The sequence below is a fragment of the Gobio gobio genome (assembly GCF_949357685.1).
Source record: "Gobio gobio genome assembly, chromosome: 23".
Taxonomy (NCBI): domain Eukaryota; kingdom Metazoa; phylum Chordata; class Actinopteri; order Cypriniformes; family Gobionidae; genus Gobio; species Gobio gobio.
Window position 1 is genome coordinate 19,001,351 of NC_137119.1, and position 20,145 is coordinate 19,021,495.

A 20,145-nucleotide genomic window follows, 5' to 3' on the forward strand; every position below is an offset into this window, starting at 1 on the left:
GGATTCGTCCTGCAGATCTTACTGAGAGAGGGCTGTAAGAAGATCCTGGTGGCCGATTCGCTGTCTCTTCTACAGAGGATGCACAGGACGCAGAAGAGAGGAGTGCGGGTGGATGGTAATCAAACGTTTTGTCTTCCAGTCAACCAGGAAAAAATCACTCAAATAAGATCGGGGGAAATCAGCAGCTATTTTGTTTTATAGAAATGCTACAAAAATGTTCTTTTTTTCATTTCTCATAGAGGAGAATATCTGTGAATCCTGCCACACTCCTATTCTACCGCCAGGTATGCTTTGATTACTTTTTATGTGTCAGTTTGTATACATAAATACGGTTAAAAATATGTATAAGACTATTATATTTCTTTAATTGTATTATTTACTCACATATACTCATATATACTGTATGATAGGCCATACAGAAAGGGGGGGGGGATTAGATAGTTAAAGGATTAAAAGGGATTTGAGGGAATAAAAAGGAATAAGAACAGTAAAATAAGTTCTAGGTCTAATTATAGCCTATAATATAGTCATGAAGTAATCCAATTAAAAAAAAATTTTAACTGCACACATTCACTCGTTAGAGATTGTGCCCAATCAGCGAACAGAGGGAGTGGCTGAGAACGATGACGTTGATGTCGTGCTCTAGTTTGAGACATAGACCGTAAAAAAATATGGACGTAGTGTCCTTGACGTCACCCAGGATTCTGATGAGCAGTTTTGAAGCGCGCCGTTGCAGTTTTGAAGCTGGCCGTTGCCATCTTGGCAGCGCGTCATCACGCGTCACTCCCGGATAACAGAAAATGGGCAAAAAGGCGGGATGTGGGCGGAGCTGAAGTGACGCGATGACTAACAGACAGCAGATAAATCGCTATCCACTTGTCACTCGAAGTGGCCACTCCCTTAATTATGCAGAAATGTAATGCTTTATATAATGTAAACGAATGAGTTATAAAAAAAATTCACCCCCCTCACAGTTGTCATGAAGGGCAAAATTAGCCGTATAGACCAAAACCACAATTTGTACCAGGCTGTAAACATGTTTTAATCTGCTGTAAAGTTGGGCATTTTAACATGGGGCTCAATGAGATTCTGCTCCTTTCTGGAGCCTGTCCCTAGCGGCCAGTCGATGAATTGCAGTATATGTCACTTCCGTATTGGCTTCAAGAGAAACTGCGGAAGGTTGCCGCTTGGTTTGAGATGACATACGTCACGACCAAATGTTAGCGATTGGTTATGGCAGATCCAGAGTGGCTCTTGGCAGATCCAATAGTTTTAAACTTCAACAGAGTACCCGCCTTCAAGGAAGTCAACGCTTGTCAATGGAGAGTGGCCAGACCCTATGTACAAATGAAATGTACGAGAGTCTGGTAGGATCAGGCTAGATACGAGGGTCCATGGTATTAAAACATTAAGCATGGGAAAAAGCGCACCATCTAACTTGGATCACGAGTGACTTGATAACCAATCACATTAAAGTCTTCACGTCATTGGCTGTCGCACAACTCTGAATGAAATTCAATCACTGTTTGCAGATACCATAGAAATAAATGAGAAGTGCTGTAAACTGAATCATAGCTGTCGCACAATTGTCCATGACTTCTCTTAGGCCCCGTCCACACGGAGACGTGTTTAGCTGTATACGTAAAATTTTGTACAGTCTCCGCGTTTCGTCTACACGGATCCGCCGTTTTGGGAGCATGAATTCGATATTTTTTTAAACCGGGTCCTAGAGTGGATTTATCTGAAAACGACACCCTTGCGGTTTCTTGTGTACAACCAATCCGTATATTTTGTGAAACGGTGATGTCATCACACCACGTCAACCACGGGAAAGACTTGAAAGGGATACAACTACGGGCACTGGGCATGCGCACATCAATATTGCGTCTTAATTCCTGTATTTGCATTATTATCAGGGTAGGGTTGGGGTAGGTGTATGCGTTAATAAAACACATTGGTAAGTAGCTAATTTATTTATTGTTATTTTATTGTAAGATTTCTTCTCACTTCCTACCATTGCTGTACCCCTTCTCATAAATAAACATAATAAAGGCTAGATGTCTCGTCCGCGCTGCTGGCCAACTTGCTCAATTTTCTACCGATTTTCAAACTGTTTGGTGTTATAAACGCCAGAGATGTAGTTATGACACTGCATACTTATGAATAATTATTCATAATTTGTTCAAGCATCCAGAATTATAGCCACGTTAATAACGTTTGTAAGAAACCAGACCATTTGTAAATCCGTCAAGATTTCAGCGAGATAAGAGAATGTGTTTGTGCAGATCACTCGCCTGACATCAGATACTACAGAGCCCGCCAGAAAGCTTGCCTGTGACAAGATGGCCGCCGGTGATGACGTTAGAGACTCCGCCTTTATTATGTATATCTATTAGCCTGACAAGCCAGACCCACATCAAGATGTTGGGTCTGGAAACTCACCATTGACAGGGCTCAATCTGAGGGGCGTGATAAACGGTTGTCTTTCAAATTCCCTCTGCACGCAATTGGATAGCGCCATGAGCGCCACAACCAACCAGAGCAAAGAAGAAGGTGAAGCCGAGCTAACGTTAGTTGATAGACTTTCGCCGTATCCGGTCGGCAAAACTTCGAACAAATCTTCTTTTCTTAAGAATGACTTCAGTGCCGTTCTTTGTTCTTTTCTCAAAGAAAAGCTTAACTCCAAGTCTTCCAGAATCGTGGCCAAAGCCGATTCAAAAGACCGCTGTTCGCCAGCTTCTTTGTTTACGAGTAGCACGCAGAACCTCTGCAACTCTGCCGTGACGTGACTTCATTATGTTAAGCCCGCCCAACGATTCTACACACACTGTGATTGGCCTGACCAGAGTTTAGTTTTTTTTTTTTGTTAAACAAAAATGTTTCGTTAAAATTCATTCAAAAATATTTTAAAACGCATGTGCACAAAATATATACACCATATAAAAGTGCAATATACTCCTGTTGCCCAATCATCACTTTCATTCCCAAATTTTGAGTGTCCACCTCAAAATCATTTTGTTTGTTTTTCGTTTGTTTCAGACACGGCTCAAGCATTTGGTATGATGGTGTTTCACTGCAGACACATGTTCCACAAGGAGTGTCTGCCGTCCCCAGCAACGGTGAGTCTTCTGTAATCTTTACACATTGCTTTTTTTATTTGATTAAAGTCGTCATTTTTTTATGTTTGTATTTTTATAATCCATCTTAATATCTTCGAGACAAGTGGCACTATCTCAACATTACCCTGTATGTTTGAGCATCCCGACAAGTGATAATGGCACTTAAAGGTGCAGTGTGTGAATTTTAGCGGCATCTAGTGGTGAGGTTGTGAATTGCATTAACACACTGCTCATCCCCTTCGGGGGCAGACACGGGACAAAAATGTCGTCTGAGAGAGCAGAGAGTAGCTAGCGCTCTGTAGAGAAGTTTGTCCGTTTAGAGCTACTGTAGAAACATGGCGGCACAAAATGTTGATTCCACTCCAAGAGGACCCGCGATGTATGTAGATAGAAATGGCTCATTGTAAGGTTATAAAAACATAACAGTACATTTAAAGGGATAGTTCACCCAAAAATGAAAATTAGCCCATGATTTACTCTCCCTCAAGTCATTCGCGGTGTATATGACATTCTTCTTTCAGACGAATAAAATCTGAGTTATATAAAAAAAAGTTCTGGCTAATCCAAGCATTATAATAGCAGTAAACGTTGCTCTGTTTTTGAAGTCCATTAAAAAAAAAAATGCATCTGTCCGTCAAATAACGTGCTCCACGCGGCTTTGTGGTGTTAATAAAGGCCTTCTGAAGCGAACCGATGCATTTGTGTAAGAAAAATATCCATATTTAACTTTATAAAATAAAGTTTCGGCCGACCGCCTTCCGTATTCAATTTATGGAAAAAGTGTTGAAAGTGCCTTTACCGATCGAAAGACTAACGCGACCAGGTCCGCTCGTCATGACGTCACGTACGCATCTTGAGTTTCACTTTAAACTTTCAACACTTTTCCACAGAAGGCGATCGGCTGGAACTTTACTTGATAAAGTTTTAAATATGGATATTTTTCTTACACAAACGCATTAATTCGCTTCAGAAGGCTTTTAATAACACCCCGGAGCCGTGTGGAGCATGTTATTCGACAGAAAGGTGCATTTTTTTTATGGACTTCAAAAACAGAGCAACTATTACTGCTATTATAAAGCTTGGATTACTTTTTTAATATAACTCCGATTTTATTTGTCTGAAAGAAGAATGTCATACACACCTAGGATGACTTGAGGGTGAGTAAATCATGGGCTAATTTTAATTTTTGGGTGAACTATTCCTTTAAGTATAGGTCTTTATACACCACTGAAAACAGTTATGTATATTACATTGAATTTCTGTCATTAGAGCCTCATAAATACTACACACTGCACCTTTAATGATGCGGGGAATTACACACATCACCTTTTGAAGCCTTAAATGTAGCAAAATCTTTACTTTTGCACCATAAAAAGTCAGTTTTGTGTCCTCTCTGACAGGTTCTTGGAATACAGTATTGTAACATCTGCAGTGCAAAGCGGAGAGGCCCGGGCAGTGGCATTCTGGAGATGAAGAAATAATCATTCCTACTACTAGAATTACAGTTAAACATTTACCACACTTATTAGAAACTGTTACAAATACATTATTAAATGAGCTTCCCTTTAGTAACAGTATTTATCAAGCTTGGATCTTCATGTTAGATTGTGTTTGACCAAAACAGCGCCAATAAAGCACTTCCATAAGTCACCTCAGATGGTTGTTGCATCATTACTTTTTGTTGCTTTTTTCATCAAATGTCAAGGAAAACTAATTACCAAGTAATTTTTTTTTTTAATAAGATTAATTCAAAATGTTTATTAGCTCTAGTAATTTTTACTGATATCATATACTTTAAATTCAGAGAAATGTTCTTTCATAATAACAGTTTTTTTTTGTCCAGTTGAAAGAACAACATGGTGAGACTGAGGGGTTTTAATACATATACAGAATGGCCAGGATTCTGATACTTACTAAACGCACACATTTACAGTTTAACATTGCAAAACAGTTCCACACAAACTGGAACGCATTTCATAGCAATGACTGCAGCACCCTCTACAGGCCACAGCAAGAAAAAGAAATCACAAAAATACACAAACCAGAAATATATGAGATTAGAAAGGTTAAGCTTTAATAATGGTTTGTCAATCATCATGGAATCAAATAAAATGAGGAGAGGAACAGGGATGAAAGGGTTAAAGGGACATTGTTAAGAGAACATCCATTAATCGCAATATGTCAACAAACTAGCACAGAACTACATTCTCAAGAGGGTTACGGTGGTGTTTTTTTTTACTCCTCAGAGTGGTAAGAATCAAATCAAGCAGGCGTTTACCTGCAACATGACCAGGACGTGCCTTCCAGAACGATACTTTTTTTTAAATGCATTCTCTAAATATATTTATATATATATTTCTCCCCCATCACTTTTGTATTTTCCACAGTAAGGCCACTTTAAAAAAAATTATTTGAAGACTTGATGCCTCTGTCAACAGATCTTGCAAAAAGGGCTGGGGAAAAATATAATTTTCAAGTTTAAGGTTGAAACATTGAATTGCTCCTCTTTGGCCGGACTGATGTTAATTCCTGCAGCCAATCAGAGCCCAGGTCCTGGTCGACACGGTAACCACAGATATGTAACTGAGGTAGTCTCCCCTCTCAAGTGCCCAAACCGAAAACTCCCAGCTTTGTCATCACAATGCAAGAAAAAAAAATTCCAATGGTTCGGGAGCTATACTGATGTAGCGAAGAAAAAAAAAAAACCCTCAGCAGTTTTTTTTTTTTGTTGTTGTTTTTTTTATGTATATATATATATATATTCTCACGCAATGTCTTGAACTCCATCCTCAAAGTGGCTTTTCTCATTTTCTCAGGGTTGGCCGATGTCCAGTGGCTCTGCCGGCCAACCAACCCCATGAGGAAATCCACTGAAATAAACATTTGGTGCCTTGTTCGTTTGATGCAGTATCATTCGTCTTGGTGAACTTGGTGTCATATAAAGCAGAATTTGAAATTTCAGTCAGTTCCTGTTGCTGCAGCCCGTCTGAATGCAGTTGATAAGCCGTGTGTGTGTATGTGTGTGTGGATTTCAATGGATAAATGTGTCAAAATTCATTCATTTGTGGATGTTGCTTGACAAGTATGTGATTGTGTGTGTGTGTGTGTGTGTGTGGGCACAGGCATCTCCAGCTCAGTCAGGACTGCATCAGACAGCTGCAGGTCATGTTCCCCCTGCGAGTCTTACTATACCACTGGCGGTAGGCTTAGGGGGGGGAGGGGGAGATGGCTTTTATTTGTCCCCCAGGATGGCGTACTGATTATCTAACTGTAAATGCTGCATGGACCCTGGGCCTTCCCCTTCTCTGACCCGGCTCTTGTGCTTGACCACCTCAAAAGTCTTCTCCATCTCTCTGTCCCTACAACAAGAAAGCAGTTTCTCTCAGCACCATTATGCATTATCAGTTAGGTTCAGTTATGTATTTACTATGAACCAAAGGCCAAAATAATCGAAGGCCTCCATACAGGATCAATTATTTGTTACAGTATTTCTGCTGTAATTACAAAAAAGCAAAGCTTTTTAGATTAACTGGGCAACCATAATTAATTGTAGGAGTTTCAAAAACCATGTTTATCAATAAAAAATATTTTTGAGGGAGAAAAATGAAATGTTTATAATATTTCCAATTCAGATTTTAAATTATTTTAATACACAGAAATGTATAATATATATAAATTAAGTAAAGATTAATACATCTATATATGATAAACAGTATGCAACAAATGTTTCAAATGACAATGTGCAAATTTAAAAAAAAATGAATTGAGTCAAGAATTAGTTTGCACTTAATATCAGTATTTAGGTGATATGTTACAAGCATGTCAAATTACTGAAATAAAACCAACATAACGGGAAAAAACAGATACATTTTCTACTAAAAAGATTCTTATGACAAACTAAAATAATTTTTTTTTAAATACAATAAAACAAAATGTGAAATAATTGGGAATCATGTAACAAACAGTACATTTAATTTATCTACTATAATTAAGTTGCTTGGCTGTTTCATTATAAAGGTCCAGAAATGTATGGTTTTGAGGTGAGTGATGTTCTTTTTTAATATGTTGTCATTACATTGCTGTGATGCAATCGCTGCTTTGGTGAACACGGTTTCGAGTATCGATATATCTGGCCTTTCAAATGAACACAAGAATGCGCAGTAATCTCAGAAAACTCCATCTACATACAGTATTTTAATAAAATCTGCCAATTTGTTTGAAGAACCAAATTATCCAGAGATCAGTTATCACGATTATTAGATCTGGCATCTGTCGAATCATCTCAGATGCAAATATTACAACGCGTCATTATTTATTTAACAAAAACAAAGCCAAAATGGAGAAGCCGTGTGTGACAAACTAGGTGCACCCAATTGCTTATAGAGCCACTTATAGCAGCAATAAGTTGAAGGAATCGTTTTCATGACAGTATCAGTCTCTCACATCGTTTTTTTCTTTACAACATTGCTTCAGTTCATTGAAGTTTGCAGGCATTTGTTTATGCACAGCTCTCTTAAGGTCCCGCCACCGAATTTCAATGGGGTTGAGGTCTGGATTTTGACTGGGCCTGTGCAACACCTTCATTCTTTTCTTTTTCAGCCATTCTGTTGTAGATTTGCTGGTGTTCTTGGAATCATTGTCCTGTTGCATGATCCAATTTCGGCCCAGCTTTAGCTGTCGGACAGATGGCCTCATATTTGACTCTAGAATACTTTAGTATATAGAAGAGTTCATGGTTGACTCAATGACTGCAAGGTGCCCAGGTCCTGTGGCTGCAAAACAAGCCAAAAATCATCAACCCTCCATCAGCGTGATGGACAGTTGGTATGAGGTATTTGGGCTGATATGATGTGTTTGGTTCACACCAAATGTGGCGCTGAGCATTATGGCCAAACATCTCCACTTTGGTCTTGTCTGTCCAAAGGACATTGTTCAGATGCAACTTTGCTGCCATGTTCTTTTTAGAAAGAAGCCTTCTCCTGGCAACCCTTCCAAACAAGCCACACTTGTCCAGTCTTTTTCTAATTGTACTGCCATAAACTTTAACATTTAACATGTTAACTGAAGCCTGTAGAGTCTGAGATGTAGCTCTTGGGTTTATTTGCAGTTTCTCTAAGCAATGCACAGTTTGACCTTGGGGTGAATTTGCTGGAACACCCACTCCTGGGACGATTGGCAACTGTCTTGAATGTTTTCCCCTTGTGAATAAATCTTCCTCACTGTAGAACTTCAAATAGTTTGGAAATGGCCTTGTTTGTAACTCTTCCTAGATTGATGGGCAGTAACAATTGCTGATGTCTTTCCTCCTTGGCATTGTGTTAAAACACACCTGAATGCTCGAGACCAGCAAACTGACAAAACTAGAAAAATAGAGTTGGTCAAATTTGCTGATGCTGAGTTAATCAAAGGCATTCGATTTGCAGCACCTGACTGCTACTTACCCTCTTAATACCTATAGAAGCAGTACAGCCCAAAGTATACTTCGGCCATCTGCGTTCCACAAACTGAATTTGTCATCACGAGGGTCTGTGGACGTCTGCACACACTGTTTGCGTGCAGCCCAATTTTTGCATTCGCAGATGCTTCGCATACAACATTGTATGTGCGAGTGACTTGAGCGCATGAAAACAAAGTCCAGATGTAACACGTCTTTCCGTGCAGTATACTTTGAAAGGCTCACATGCTCAACTGTGTGCAAGAAGGAGCGGAATGCGGAAAATGACGTATACCCTGGCCTTAAGGGAGCACATAGTCTGTCAAACATGGCCTAGATTGTCACTCCATTTTGGCCTAATTTTTGTTAAATAATCCATGACATGGTTTAATATACGTGTTGCTCTTCATCTGAAGTTGTATTTACCTAATACACATTTTAAGTCCTGCCAAGGACCAGGGGCCCGTTCTTCGTACCTCGCTAACTCCGTTAGCTGGATTTGATTGTTGACGATTTGGCATGATCTTGGATTGTTTGGTTCTTCGAAGCTCATCCTGGACTTGCTGTCATAGTAACAGGTCCGTAATCTTAAACCTGCTCGGGAGCAGGCTTATTTCATGTAAACAGGATTAGATTGCATCTTGAGGTGATACTTAAAATCTGTCCCAGCCACTGCTACTTTATTACAAGAGTGCATTACTGAACCAGGGGCAATAATAATAATTTTAAATAATAATATAAAAATGTTATATTGTATATGTATATGAGAATGTATAATATTGTGTATAATACTATAGACAGCCACTTGATTGAGCGATTTATTTCTGATGGAATAATTACTTTATATAATTTTATTTTTATTGGTTTACACACATGTTGTACAGTTAATCTGAGCCGTGCATTAAGTGATCACGGATATTATGGGATGGCTTGATGCAGCGCAAGATGCAGATAATTTGATCTTGACCCATAAGAAACTTGAATAGTCAGTTACAAATCTGCTTCAAATTGAATTAAAAATGAAATTACAACATTGAAATAAAAATGTAAAGGGTGTACAAATACTGTATAAAATCGTGAATATAAATAATTTGTAATCATGTAAAAATAAAAAAAAAAACATTTATCATTTATCTATTATAACTTTTATGTTGGTTTGGTAGTTTAACTTTTTCCTTATAAAGGTCCAGAAATTCGTGGGGTTTTTTAGTGTAATTTGTCACGTTTTTTTGCCAGGTGGCTTTTTAATTATATGATGTCATTACGTTGCAGTCTTGACGCCAGCCAATCGCTGCATTGCTGATCGTGGTTTCGAGTATCGATGCATCTGCCCTCTTCAGGGAACACAAGAACGCTCAGTAATCTTAGATCATTTAACCCAGATATTTTAATCCAATCCGCAAATTCGTTTGAAGAACCAAATTAGCCAGAGATCAGTTATCACGATTAAAAGATCTGGGATCTGTCAAATCTTTTAAATGTCCTGATCAGTAAAAATCTATCAAATCTATTAAATGTCCTGATCTGTAAAACCATAGAATTCAAAAGGGTGTACTTTCTTTTTCACATGACTGTGACAACTTTCAGCACTTCAACTCATTTTTGTTTGCTGCCAGTCAAGCCTTCTATTTTTCATTTTGTTATCTAATATTTAATCTAAAATTAACAACATTTTTATATTTTTCGTTTTAGTTAATAACAACACTGTTTTGGCATTGTTCCATGTACAGAGAAAATGTACACACTGTACAAACACATCAGAAAAAGTATGAGTAGCATGGCAGTATGCCCTTCCTAACATACTCTGGAAAAACAAACAATGAAGGAAGTTAAAGGTACTGATTAAGCAATGATCAGCACAGAGGTGCTCAGTGTCTGCTTACTTGCGAGTCTCCACGTGTCTGGCGGTGGAGAGGAGAGAGGGGAACTGGGCGTCGCTGTAGATCTCTGGAGGCCCTTGAGTTGGGCCTCTTTTAGTAGTGGTTAACCTGGCCCCTGGGGGACGATATACACCAGGTGCCTTGGGCTCAGGAACCTCAACTTCCTCTACTAAACATAAAAATGAGACAGATTATTAAGAACTAAATCTCAACTAATACTTCCATTAGTTGGCAATTTGTACTAATGCTGCAGACTCACCCGGAGCAGCTGAAGGGGGGGCGCCTGATTTATTCCAGGGTCCAGAGAATTTGTCACCACTGACCAGGATGATCTCACCATCCTCACCCACTTCCTCCTTCTCATACTCTTCCTCCTCCTTCTCATCACTGTCAAACAGACACGCATAAAAATGTGTACTTCAACAGAGATGGTGTCATAAAATGTGTCAATGTTTAAATTAATGTAGTGCTTTGAGACAGTTGTGTTAGCTGAAAACCAAGATCAAAGTGCATGTGCTTTCTGAAACTGCTAGAGGAAAAAAACATCAGGCGACCATAGAAAGCCGTAATCGTATTTACCTCAACTTCAACAATAAAACTACTGAGAATATTTTGAATAAGAAATGGTCACGCAAACAGCATTATATACATGATCAGCAACATGAAATTCATTAGATAATGTCAACAGTTTGCTCTTCGCACCTCATCTGCAGGGCCTGGAGTCTGAGTCCAGTGTAGTCCACCTCCTTCTGCTCAAATTCCTTCCATTCCTCATCCTCCTGGAGAGAAAGAGGAAGACGCTTGTTAATCTACTTCAGTGAAGGCTATATAACCAAGTTTGTGGTTACCTGCACAATAGTACATTCAGATTTTTTGGATAGAGGGAAGCTGAGAGCATCTCACTTTCGACTGAGTGGGGTGTTTACACTAGTGTTAGACCGATATATCGGCCGGCCGATATTTGCGATTTTTACGTGTATCGGCCGATACAAGGCTGCTGCGTTCGCGATATTTTTTTCCCTACATTATTTACAGACAGGCGTCCACAGGCAGCTCTCACCATCTTCAAACTGTCTTGCTCTCCCTCCCTCGCGCATATAAATCAAAATCAATTGAGAATTGACACGATGGTAAAAGGTCGAAAGACTGAATTTTCATGTGGAGCATTGGGAGATTTTTTCCTGAATTACTGCTGGTGTTGCTCTACAAGAGATTAAGTTAAGTGCACCTACACTCTAAAAAATGCTGGGTTAAAAATAACCCAAGTTGGGTTGAAAATTGACTAAACCATCAATTGGGTTGTTTTAAGTAAACATTTAACCCAACCGCTGGGTTAGTCCATATTAAACCCAACTTGGGTTATTTTTAACCCAGCATTTTTTAGAGTGTAACCATTAAATGACTAGGTTGTAAATAGTTTTAAAATTAAGTATAGTACAGTCAGTGTGCATTATGCTGCTTGCTTGTTGATACTGTGTGCAATAGTGTAATTATTTTATTTAGGCTTAAATATTTATTTTCAGAATTTATTTTCACCACTGAACTCTTTATTTTCTTGTTCTACCTCACCTGTATTTACTATTTGTTAAATATTGTTTTTTTTGTTCAATCAATGTTCCTTTTTTAAATTGTTATCATCATGATCATTGTGTCATTTTTATGTTGTAAATTGAGGGAGCAAAAGTAGTATCGGCTCCAAATATCGGCAGCCCGTATCAGTCATCGGCCAAGGCTGATGGAGAGAAGAAGAGGAGAAAAAAAAATAAATAAATAAAAAAAAACAAGGTATCGGCACTAAAAAAAATCCATATCGGTCGATCCCTACTAGTTTACACAACGCATTTTCCAAATAAAACCATAAAACTTGATGTTTTGCCTGTTCATTTACACAACAATGGCCTTTTGCATTTTCTGAAAACAGGTTTCAAAGTGCACGTTTTTGAGAACGATACCATTACTCTGTGTAAACTACAAAAACGTGAATTTGTGAAAACGCTGACGTCATTCGCAAGTCTATTACGTGTTCAGTATATAGGCGCGTAGTGTTTCTTTACTAAGTAAAATCGCGAACTACTGGCCTGGCATGCAGAATAGTGTTTTAGTCGTTTTTGTGGATCCGTGTGAACGGGGATTGTTTTCACAACATTGCCTTCTGTATGTGGAAAAATGCTAAAGAAATTAGCAATTTGCAACAACAACAAAAAATTCTGATATATTCTCATAGTCCTCACTGCAGTATTTAAACAGACCTAAACCCAATGAGAAAAAAACTGCCTAAATATGAAAGGGCTAACTCAGGGCTCCAGAGTCCAGTAACTTTTTTTACTAGGAGCACTGTAGCCCCTTACTGAAAATTTTAGGAGCACACCTTAAATCAACATGTAATGCAATTATTCACATTTAGAGCATTGAAGTGCTAGAAAAAAAGTTGTGTGACTCACTTGAAAGTCCTTGAAAAGGTTGTACAAACCCTGAAGGGAATAATGTAAAAACATTTGACTACTTCAGTCACAATACCATGGTTACAGTTAGCATTGCTACATTAAATACATGGTGAATGTATTTGATTTGTGGACTGGAAAGCCTTGTTCATTCATGGCACAATATTTATGCTGGTTTCCAACTTTCCATGCCAGTGCTGTTTGATCTGATATGTTTTATAACCAAGAATTCTGCGATGAATTTGAATGCTTCTCACTAGATCTTGTAGCGATGTAACTGCGGCAAACTCAAATGCCTTCTCATTGGGTCTCCCAGTGCTGTGTAATAACTGTGATCAAAGATCGTCCGCGAGTACCTGTTCTGAGCTTGCACTGTGCCGAGTTGATAAACGTTCCATGCTGCGCAGCTCAAATGAGTAGCACGGTTTCTTTCCGCTTTCGTTAGCCATTTGATGTTTATCATATGCACAGAAATGCCAGCTCATATCAATAGAGCAACGTGGTGGTGGCACCAGTGTGACCTCTTAAAAAAAAATTGTTGCACTGGCAGGAATAAAGGTCGCAAAATGCGACCATTTGGTCGAAGTGTGCAGCCCTGTATCTGCACCCCAAAACTTGCATTTTAAACAGGTAAAGGTCTTGTAGGGATGGGATGTGCAAACTATTAATTCACATTAAACATTGCGTCATCATATAAATCACATCTCAGAAACCGGAAGTCTAATTCGCCACTGGTTCCTTTGAGATTTTCCTATGGTGTTTTATAATGGGGTTTTTCATGGAGGAAGTGCGAGACTGATGGTTAAGTAGATGGTTAAGTTGTCTGCATGAAAGACCCACAACTGGCAGATTAACATGCTACTGTTCTATCCAATACGTTAAGAACAAACTGAAATGTGTATATGAAGATGTTATCCGTGACAAGATGATTGGCAGGCCAGTTTGCAGTGACAGGATGCTGGGTGTCTATGCGGGAGCATGGTCTTGATGTCAAAACAAAAGAACAGATCTTTTCTTTCATATTGTGATGTACATTTGAGTAGGGTTGGGAACCGAGAACCGGTTCTTATGCAGAACCGAAACTGATTTTTGAAAAATACCAGAACCGCGCGAAATTCCTAAGTTTCGGTTCCGAAAACGGTTCTGGTGCAATGTGTGTGCGAAGCGCTGGAAGCGTATCCTTTCATAGCGAGTGACAGCCAGTGTTGCCAACTCCGTGATTTTCCCGCTTTCCCGTTTTCCACTGTTGCCGCGGGCTGTGTTTCATGTCCGCGGGTTGAAACGATTGTGCAATTGTGCGGGTTTTGTTGTGAAAACCTGGCAACCCTGGCTCACCTCATCATGAATATTAATTACGTTGCCTGCCGCTTCCAGGAGGGCAACGCAGTTCAGCACTGAAAGCCCTCGCGCTACACATTTACGGTTTTGCGTCAGATATTTTCTCGTTGACCACCAGCATAGCGAAGAGAAAGTCACAAGTATGGATTCATTTCCAAAGAATGAATGATAATGAAGCAAAATGTAACACGTGAAAAGTTAATAACATGCAAAGGAGGCTGCACTAGCAATTTGACAAAACATTTGCTACAGCACAGAGTGCCACAGGGCTTATACCAGATTTATAGTGAAAGGCCTATATATATATATATATATATATATATATATATATATATATATATATATATATATATATATATATTTTTTTTTTTTTTTTTTTTTTTTTTTTGTCAACCGTTGAGTCACCATGGTTTAGGTAAGCGTTTAGGCACAATTACCTTTGTAATGCTGAATTGCAATTTATTATTTACAAGTTCAATGAATAACTGAATTACTATTAAATTAATATATAACTAATTAATAAATATAACTAATAAATATAATTTATAACTTGGTTTTATTCAGAGACAGAGAGATAAAATGTAATAAGACAATTTCAGAGGTGTTCATTTGAAAAAAAATGTGTTGCAAGAATGGCTTAATTAATACTGTAATATATGTACAGTACAGTACTTTTTTGACATTGCCAACCTGTAAATAAATTTTAGAGCAAGTAATAAACACAAAATGGATTGTTTGAGTTGCGTATTGTGCCTTTTCCTTTACCACTATTTGTTTAATAATTTTAATGGAACCGGAATCGGAACCGGAATCGTTAGGCGGAACCGGAACCGGAAAATTTCTCACGATTCCCAACCCTACATTTGAGTACACAAATCACCAACATTCACCATGAATTTAACGTAGCAAAGCTAACTGTAACCATGGTATTGTGGCACAAATAGTCAAATGCAGGGCTCCAGACTAACTTTTTTCACTAGGAGCACAGTGGCCCCCAACTGAAAATTTTAGGGGCACAACCAGAAATTTTAGGGGCGCACACCGTAAATCAACATGCTAACCAAATCTACTAATTTCCACTGTATTACTAATAGGGATCGGTATCGTTAAGGTTAATGGTATTACTACTTTTACCGATACTGCTTATCGATCCGGTACTTTAACATTATTCTTACCGGTTCTTTTATTATACTTTATATATTTTTTATATATATATATAAAAAAAAAAAAACATAATTAAGAATATAATTAACATGGCTTTATAATCTGAAAAGTAAAATATCTATAGCAAAAGAAACCGCAAAGTATGAACAAAAATATAAAACATCTATTTGTAAATGGACCAGTGTGCAGGCATTCGGAAGGTCTGCTAACATTAATATTACTTAGAAAGAACAAACCTACAAAGAAATCTAATAAAGCAATGAAATGTAAAATAACACTGCATAGTTTGCACTGTATAAATTGATAGATTAATGCTTATAAAAGCTAAAGTTATTAATTCAAGAGATGTGAATATTTTCTATTTGCCTTTTGTTCGATTCGAATTAATGGCTCAATCTTCAGCAGGTTTATTAGATGCTGCCCCTTTAACACCGATCGAATGTAGAACTAATAGCCTAATATCATATTCTCCTATTTCTCCAAACTATTTACGCCCATTTAAGATATAAACTGTTAAAATAACTACTCTCCAATCCGGTCATTTTGACACCGGCTATTTGTTGTTTATTTGATGGTTTAGACGCGCACACGAAGCCTACAATATAATGTGCAAATCGGTCAATTTCGCAGCACACACACATAAGCCGCCTTGAAGTTGGAAACAGCGTCTCTTGCGCGGATTATTGTGCATTTAATAGCTCTTTATTATCAAACACATCCCGTCGTTTAGCAACAGTAGAGACTGCAGTTTACAACAATCACTGAATCTGACGTTTAGTTTAGGTTTAAGGAGAAATGACAGCGCAAGGCTGTGAAGGGAAGGATGTCGCGCTCGACGGAACACGGCTATAGGAATAGTTTTACCTCATATCATCTTTTTATAATTCTTGAAAGCCAAAATCGAAAATGACTGGATGTAAAATTCAGTCGCACACTCAAATTTTAGTCGCAAAATGCGACCATTTAGTCGCACTCTGGAGCCCTGAAATGTTTGTTTTTTTACATTACTGGTATTCATCTCTGGATTCTTACAACCTTTTGAGAGTGAAGTTCAAGCACTTCAAGGGCTTTCAAGCCCGGCCTCATGAAGCTTCGAAGCGTAACGAATCAGCAGTTTGGATCACCAAATTTCAGCAGTTTGGCGGTTTGACACGCAATCCGAATCCTGATTCGACTCACTGATTCATAACGCTTCGAAGCTTCATGAGGCCGTGTTTTGAAATCATCATCACTATATAAGTCATTATTTAGGGTTTTTTTGCGCACAAAAACTATTCTCGCCGATTCATTAAGTTATTTTAGAACCACTGTAGTGAGATGGACTTTGTAACGTCTTTAGTACCTTTAAAGGGTCTTGAGAGTGAACCGTGCATTGTGCCAATGGAGGCCTTTCAGAGCCATCAGATTTCAACTAAAATATCTTCATTTGTGTTCCGAAGATGAACAGAGGTCTTACGGGTGTCGAACGACATGAGGGTGAGTAATTAATGACAGAATTTTCATTTTTGGGTGAACTAACCCTTTAAGTAACATCTTTGTTTGGTTTGCAGAATATGCAGTTGTTGCCTTTAATTTCACCTTTCAGCCTTTTAATTTCCAATTCAATTTCCCGTTAATTTCAGATTGCGGACTTGTTTTCATTAGCCAAAAGCCAATTTAGCCTGTTAAATACCAAATAAACATCATGTTCATGTATACTTTCATTCTTTTTTTGTGTAAATTTTTTTTATTAAAATAATCGGAAATCGGTATCGGCCAGTTTTCTTGGAAAAAAAAAAATCGGTATTGGAATCGGCCATTTAAAATCATGATCGGTGCATCACTAATAACCATTAGGTAGCAGCAGAGGAGCACTTATTGACCATTTCCACTCCCTATGGGGAAAAAGTAGGAAGTCACAGTCATGAAAAAAAACTTGTCTTTAAATTGCAACTGAATTACACAAAGCAAGAGCAATCCTTTGATAATCACTATAGCTGTTGGTCAGTTCATTATGACACTATAGAAGGACAATGCAACGTTTAAAGGGACTATATGCAACTTTTTCCCAAAAATAAACGTAACTATAGCCTTTTTTTTTTACCATTTATGACTCAAACATCTCCTGATGAGCATACTGACACCTTGTCCGCTCACAATGGGTGCACCTATAAGCCTATATCCTATTTTTAATATTTTCTGACGGGTCGTCTTTTCCCGCGCTGTCTGCGGATGTGACGTCAAGCGCGTTCATGTTAAACGTTTCAGATCACTCTGCCACCACCGCTAGTCAGCAAGTAGCCTACACTCGCAAGCAGTGCAATGGATTTAGCGATTACACAGAAGAGACCCAGGACAACTCGGACACCAACAGTAACTCCACAGAAGAAGAATATATGTATTTGACTGTTCTTACCTCTGTAAACATAATGTTGACCTCCTTGCAGCAGATGACTTGTGAAGTGTGCACGTACGAGCGCGCGCTGCGAGAGCGAGCAGAAATGTAGAGCAGTTCTTTTTTTTGGCCACAGGTGTCAGTCGCGAGTTTAAATTTCAGAAAAACGCATATAGCCCCTTTAATAACAGTAGAATTTATTATAAAATGACGTTTTTGCACTTTAATGTTGTTAATAAAAGTTAATTTTATCTGCATCTCAATTCAAGCTGAATGCTTTGTCAAATTTCCAATAAACAAACATGTCATTAGTAACTGCACTTATTATAATAATTTTATGATTTTAACACTGCATTCACACAGGGCGTCGGCGTCAACGCACACACAGAGGGCGTGTCTGGAGCTTGGCGCTTTTATGACATTTTGATTAAACACTACGAGGTCAGAAAAAAAAATCTGAGAAATTAACCACGCATAAATTGACCACAAGATCTATAACATGCATTTAGAAAATAAATAATGTGAATTTCCATTTCATGCTGACTTCAAAGACAATTATGACGTGGTAGTATGTCTCAAAATGTGCATGCTCTTCTGCTACACACTCAAAAGAATGTACTTTTTCTTCCCAAAAGAGAGCATATTTTTAGGGCACAGTATAAGTAGGCAACTGACTTGGAATATTTCTCGATGTGCATCATAATATGAAAAGTGCAGGATTTAATTAAAGCGATCTGGTGTCATTGTAAAAGTACATTCATACAACAGCATCGTTCATTAGCACGTACCGATAGCTATTCTGCACCGACAAAAGAAACGAGCATATGGTGGCGTAGAAGGACAGTTACAGGATCAGTTATAAAACCCCTGCAGACTGACAGAGGATTGATTCCCCAAGGAATGAAAGTCAGTATGATGCCATATCACCCAACATACGTCACTTCAGACACGACCAAAGGAGACCTCTATTTAAGGGCAAAATTTAAGGCATAGTTCGCACCAAAAAAAAAATACAATTTTGTCATAATTTACAGCACACACCCTCACGTTCCTCCATTCCCATTTGAATGTTAGGCAGAGTGATAGTACTAGTCATTATTCCCTTTAATTGTAAGGAAAAAGGGATTCAACTTGATAAATGATAACTGTTCTGATCAAAATCTATTTTTTTATTTTATTTTTTAAGAGGAAAAAGTCACGTAGGTTTAAAACTACACGAGGGCGAGTAAATGACAGAAATTGATTTTAAAGTTGGCTTAATAGCTGTCAGAATCACAAACAGATGATAGCCACATTGCTCAACGTTTCAAGCGCGTTTAGCATGTTCCCTTGGCTTTTGTACTAGGCAGGCAGCTCACTGGGTTTTGTGACGCAGCCGGTGTGCTTTTTGACTGCATTACCTTCTCCATCTGCGCGTCCTGATTCTCGCTCTTCGTCGACTTCTCCTTCTCCTTTTTCGTCTTTTTCAACACCATAACGGCCCCTCCGGTCGCCTGCTCCTTTCCCTTGACCTTCTCCTTCTTTTTCTTCTTGTCGCGCTTGGCGAAGAAGTCGTCCAGACTCTTCTCCACGCCGGCCGGAGCCACATCCGCCATCTTATCCCCAAATTTCCTTCACTAAACACTAAAAAAGCTCAGAAATAATCAGATCAGCGTCTAAAACGACAGCAAACGAGCCTTTGCGTGCGTGTCTGCCCGATAATCCGTATGTTTCATGTGTATCCGCAGGTTAACGGTGTGCTGAGAGCAACATAACACTCACCAGCAGAAAGTGTGACACACACTCGCCCAATGCACCGGATAGCGTTGCTTCCGATCTGACCCGGATGGGAAAGCAGCTTTGTGTTTGACAGTTCTGCTATCCAATCGCTGAGCGACAATGTTCGTTTTCGACCAATCACATCGCAGGGTGAAGATTCTGCACATTAATTTTGCCAGATTGTGCAACTATTTTGTTTTAGTAGTTATACAACACTTGTGGAGTAATTTAGTTAACAAATTAAAGAAAACTTATTTCTACTGATACATTTACATTATGTAGAGCCGTTTTATACTGAAAAAATACATGACTGCACAAAAGAGGCACACTTGCAGAAATATTACTCAACTCAAATGAACCTTAGAGCACATTTGAAAACAACATGAGTTCAACCATGGTTCAACTCAAGTGCTTAAATAATAATATTAGCTTTATTTTCTATTGCGATATATTTTCTATAGGGCTTTAGAGAAAAAAAACTAATAAAATACAAGTAATGTAATAAAACAATACAAAATACATCAACAAAAGAAATAGGTGGATAAAAAACAAAAACAAGAATGATTACCTCAATCAGCAGTAAGCTAACTTTAAAAATAGGATTTTAGATATTTTTATTACAATTCCAAGAGACTGT

At 38.4% G+C, this 20,145-nt stretch overlaps 2 protein-coding genes across 3 annotated transcripts in view; one reads left to right on the top strand and one right to left on the bottom strand.

Annotated features, from left to right (window-relative positions):
- The window catches only part of vps41 (VPS41 subunit of HOPS complex), a 37,689-nt gene extending 32,916 nt beyond the window's left edge, over positions 1 to 4,773 (top strand). Inside the window, exons 26-29 of the mRNA XM_079806587.1 lie at positions 16 to 115; positions 240 to 284; positions 3,040 to 3,119; positions 4,520 to 4,773. Of these exons, the coding sequence (XP_079662713.1) occupies positions 16 to 115; positions 240 to 284; positions 3,040 to 3,119; positions 4,520 to 4,600 (306 nt within the window). The 3' untranslated portion in view covers positions 4,601 to 4,773. The remainder of the gene's footprint in view (positions 1 to 15; positions 116 to 239; positions 285 to 3,039; positions 3,120 to 4,519) is intronic.
- A 206-nt stretch (positions 4,774 to 4,979) lies between these two features.
- Positions 4,980 to 19,568, bottom strand: cdv3 (carnitine deficiency-associated gene expressed in ventricle 3). Of its 2 annotated transcripts, none has more exons than XM_079806589.1 (6): positions 19,512 to 19,568; positions 19,151 to 19,373; positions 11,136 to 11,209; positions 10,693 to 10,820; positions 10,437 to 10,602; positions 4,980 to 6,478 (listed from the first exon to the last, which is right to left on the bottom strand). In XM_079806589.1, the coding sequence occupies exons 2-6, from the start codon at positions 19,343 to 19,345 to the stop codon at positions 6,352 to 6,354; spliced, it is 690 nt and encodes a 229-aa protein (XP_079662715.1). In that variant the 5' UTR covers positions 19,346 to 19,373; positions 19,512 to 19,568; the 3' UTR covers positions 4,980 to 6,351. The 2 variants fall into 2 exon arrangements, with proteins under 2 accessions (XP_079662715.1, XP_079662714.1); XM_079806588.1 differs by having other exon boundaries at positions 11,136 to 11,212.
- Positions 19,569 to 20,145: the final 577 nt, after the last annotated feature.

Bases quoted from the DNA above. Each gene is read 5' to 3' on its own strand.
- cdv3 (XM_079806588.1), bottom strand. From the start codon at position 19,345: ATGGCGGATGTGGCTCCGGCCGGCGTGGAGAAGAGTCTGGACGACTTC. The intron at 11,213-19,150 runs GTAATGCAGTCA...CTTTCTCTCCAG, and splicing joins AGGACGCGCAGATGGAGAAG to GAGGATGAGGAATGGAAGGA. The intron at 10,821-11,135 runs GTGCGAAGAGCA...TCTGTTTGACAG, and splicing joins CTCCAGGCCCTGCAGATGAG to TGATGAGAAGGAGGAGGAAG.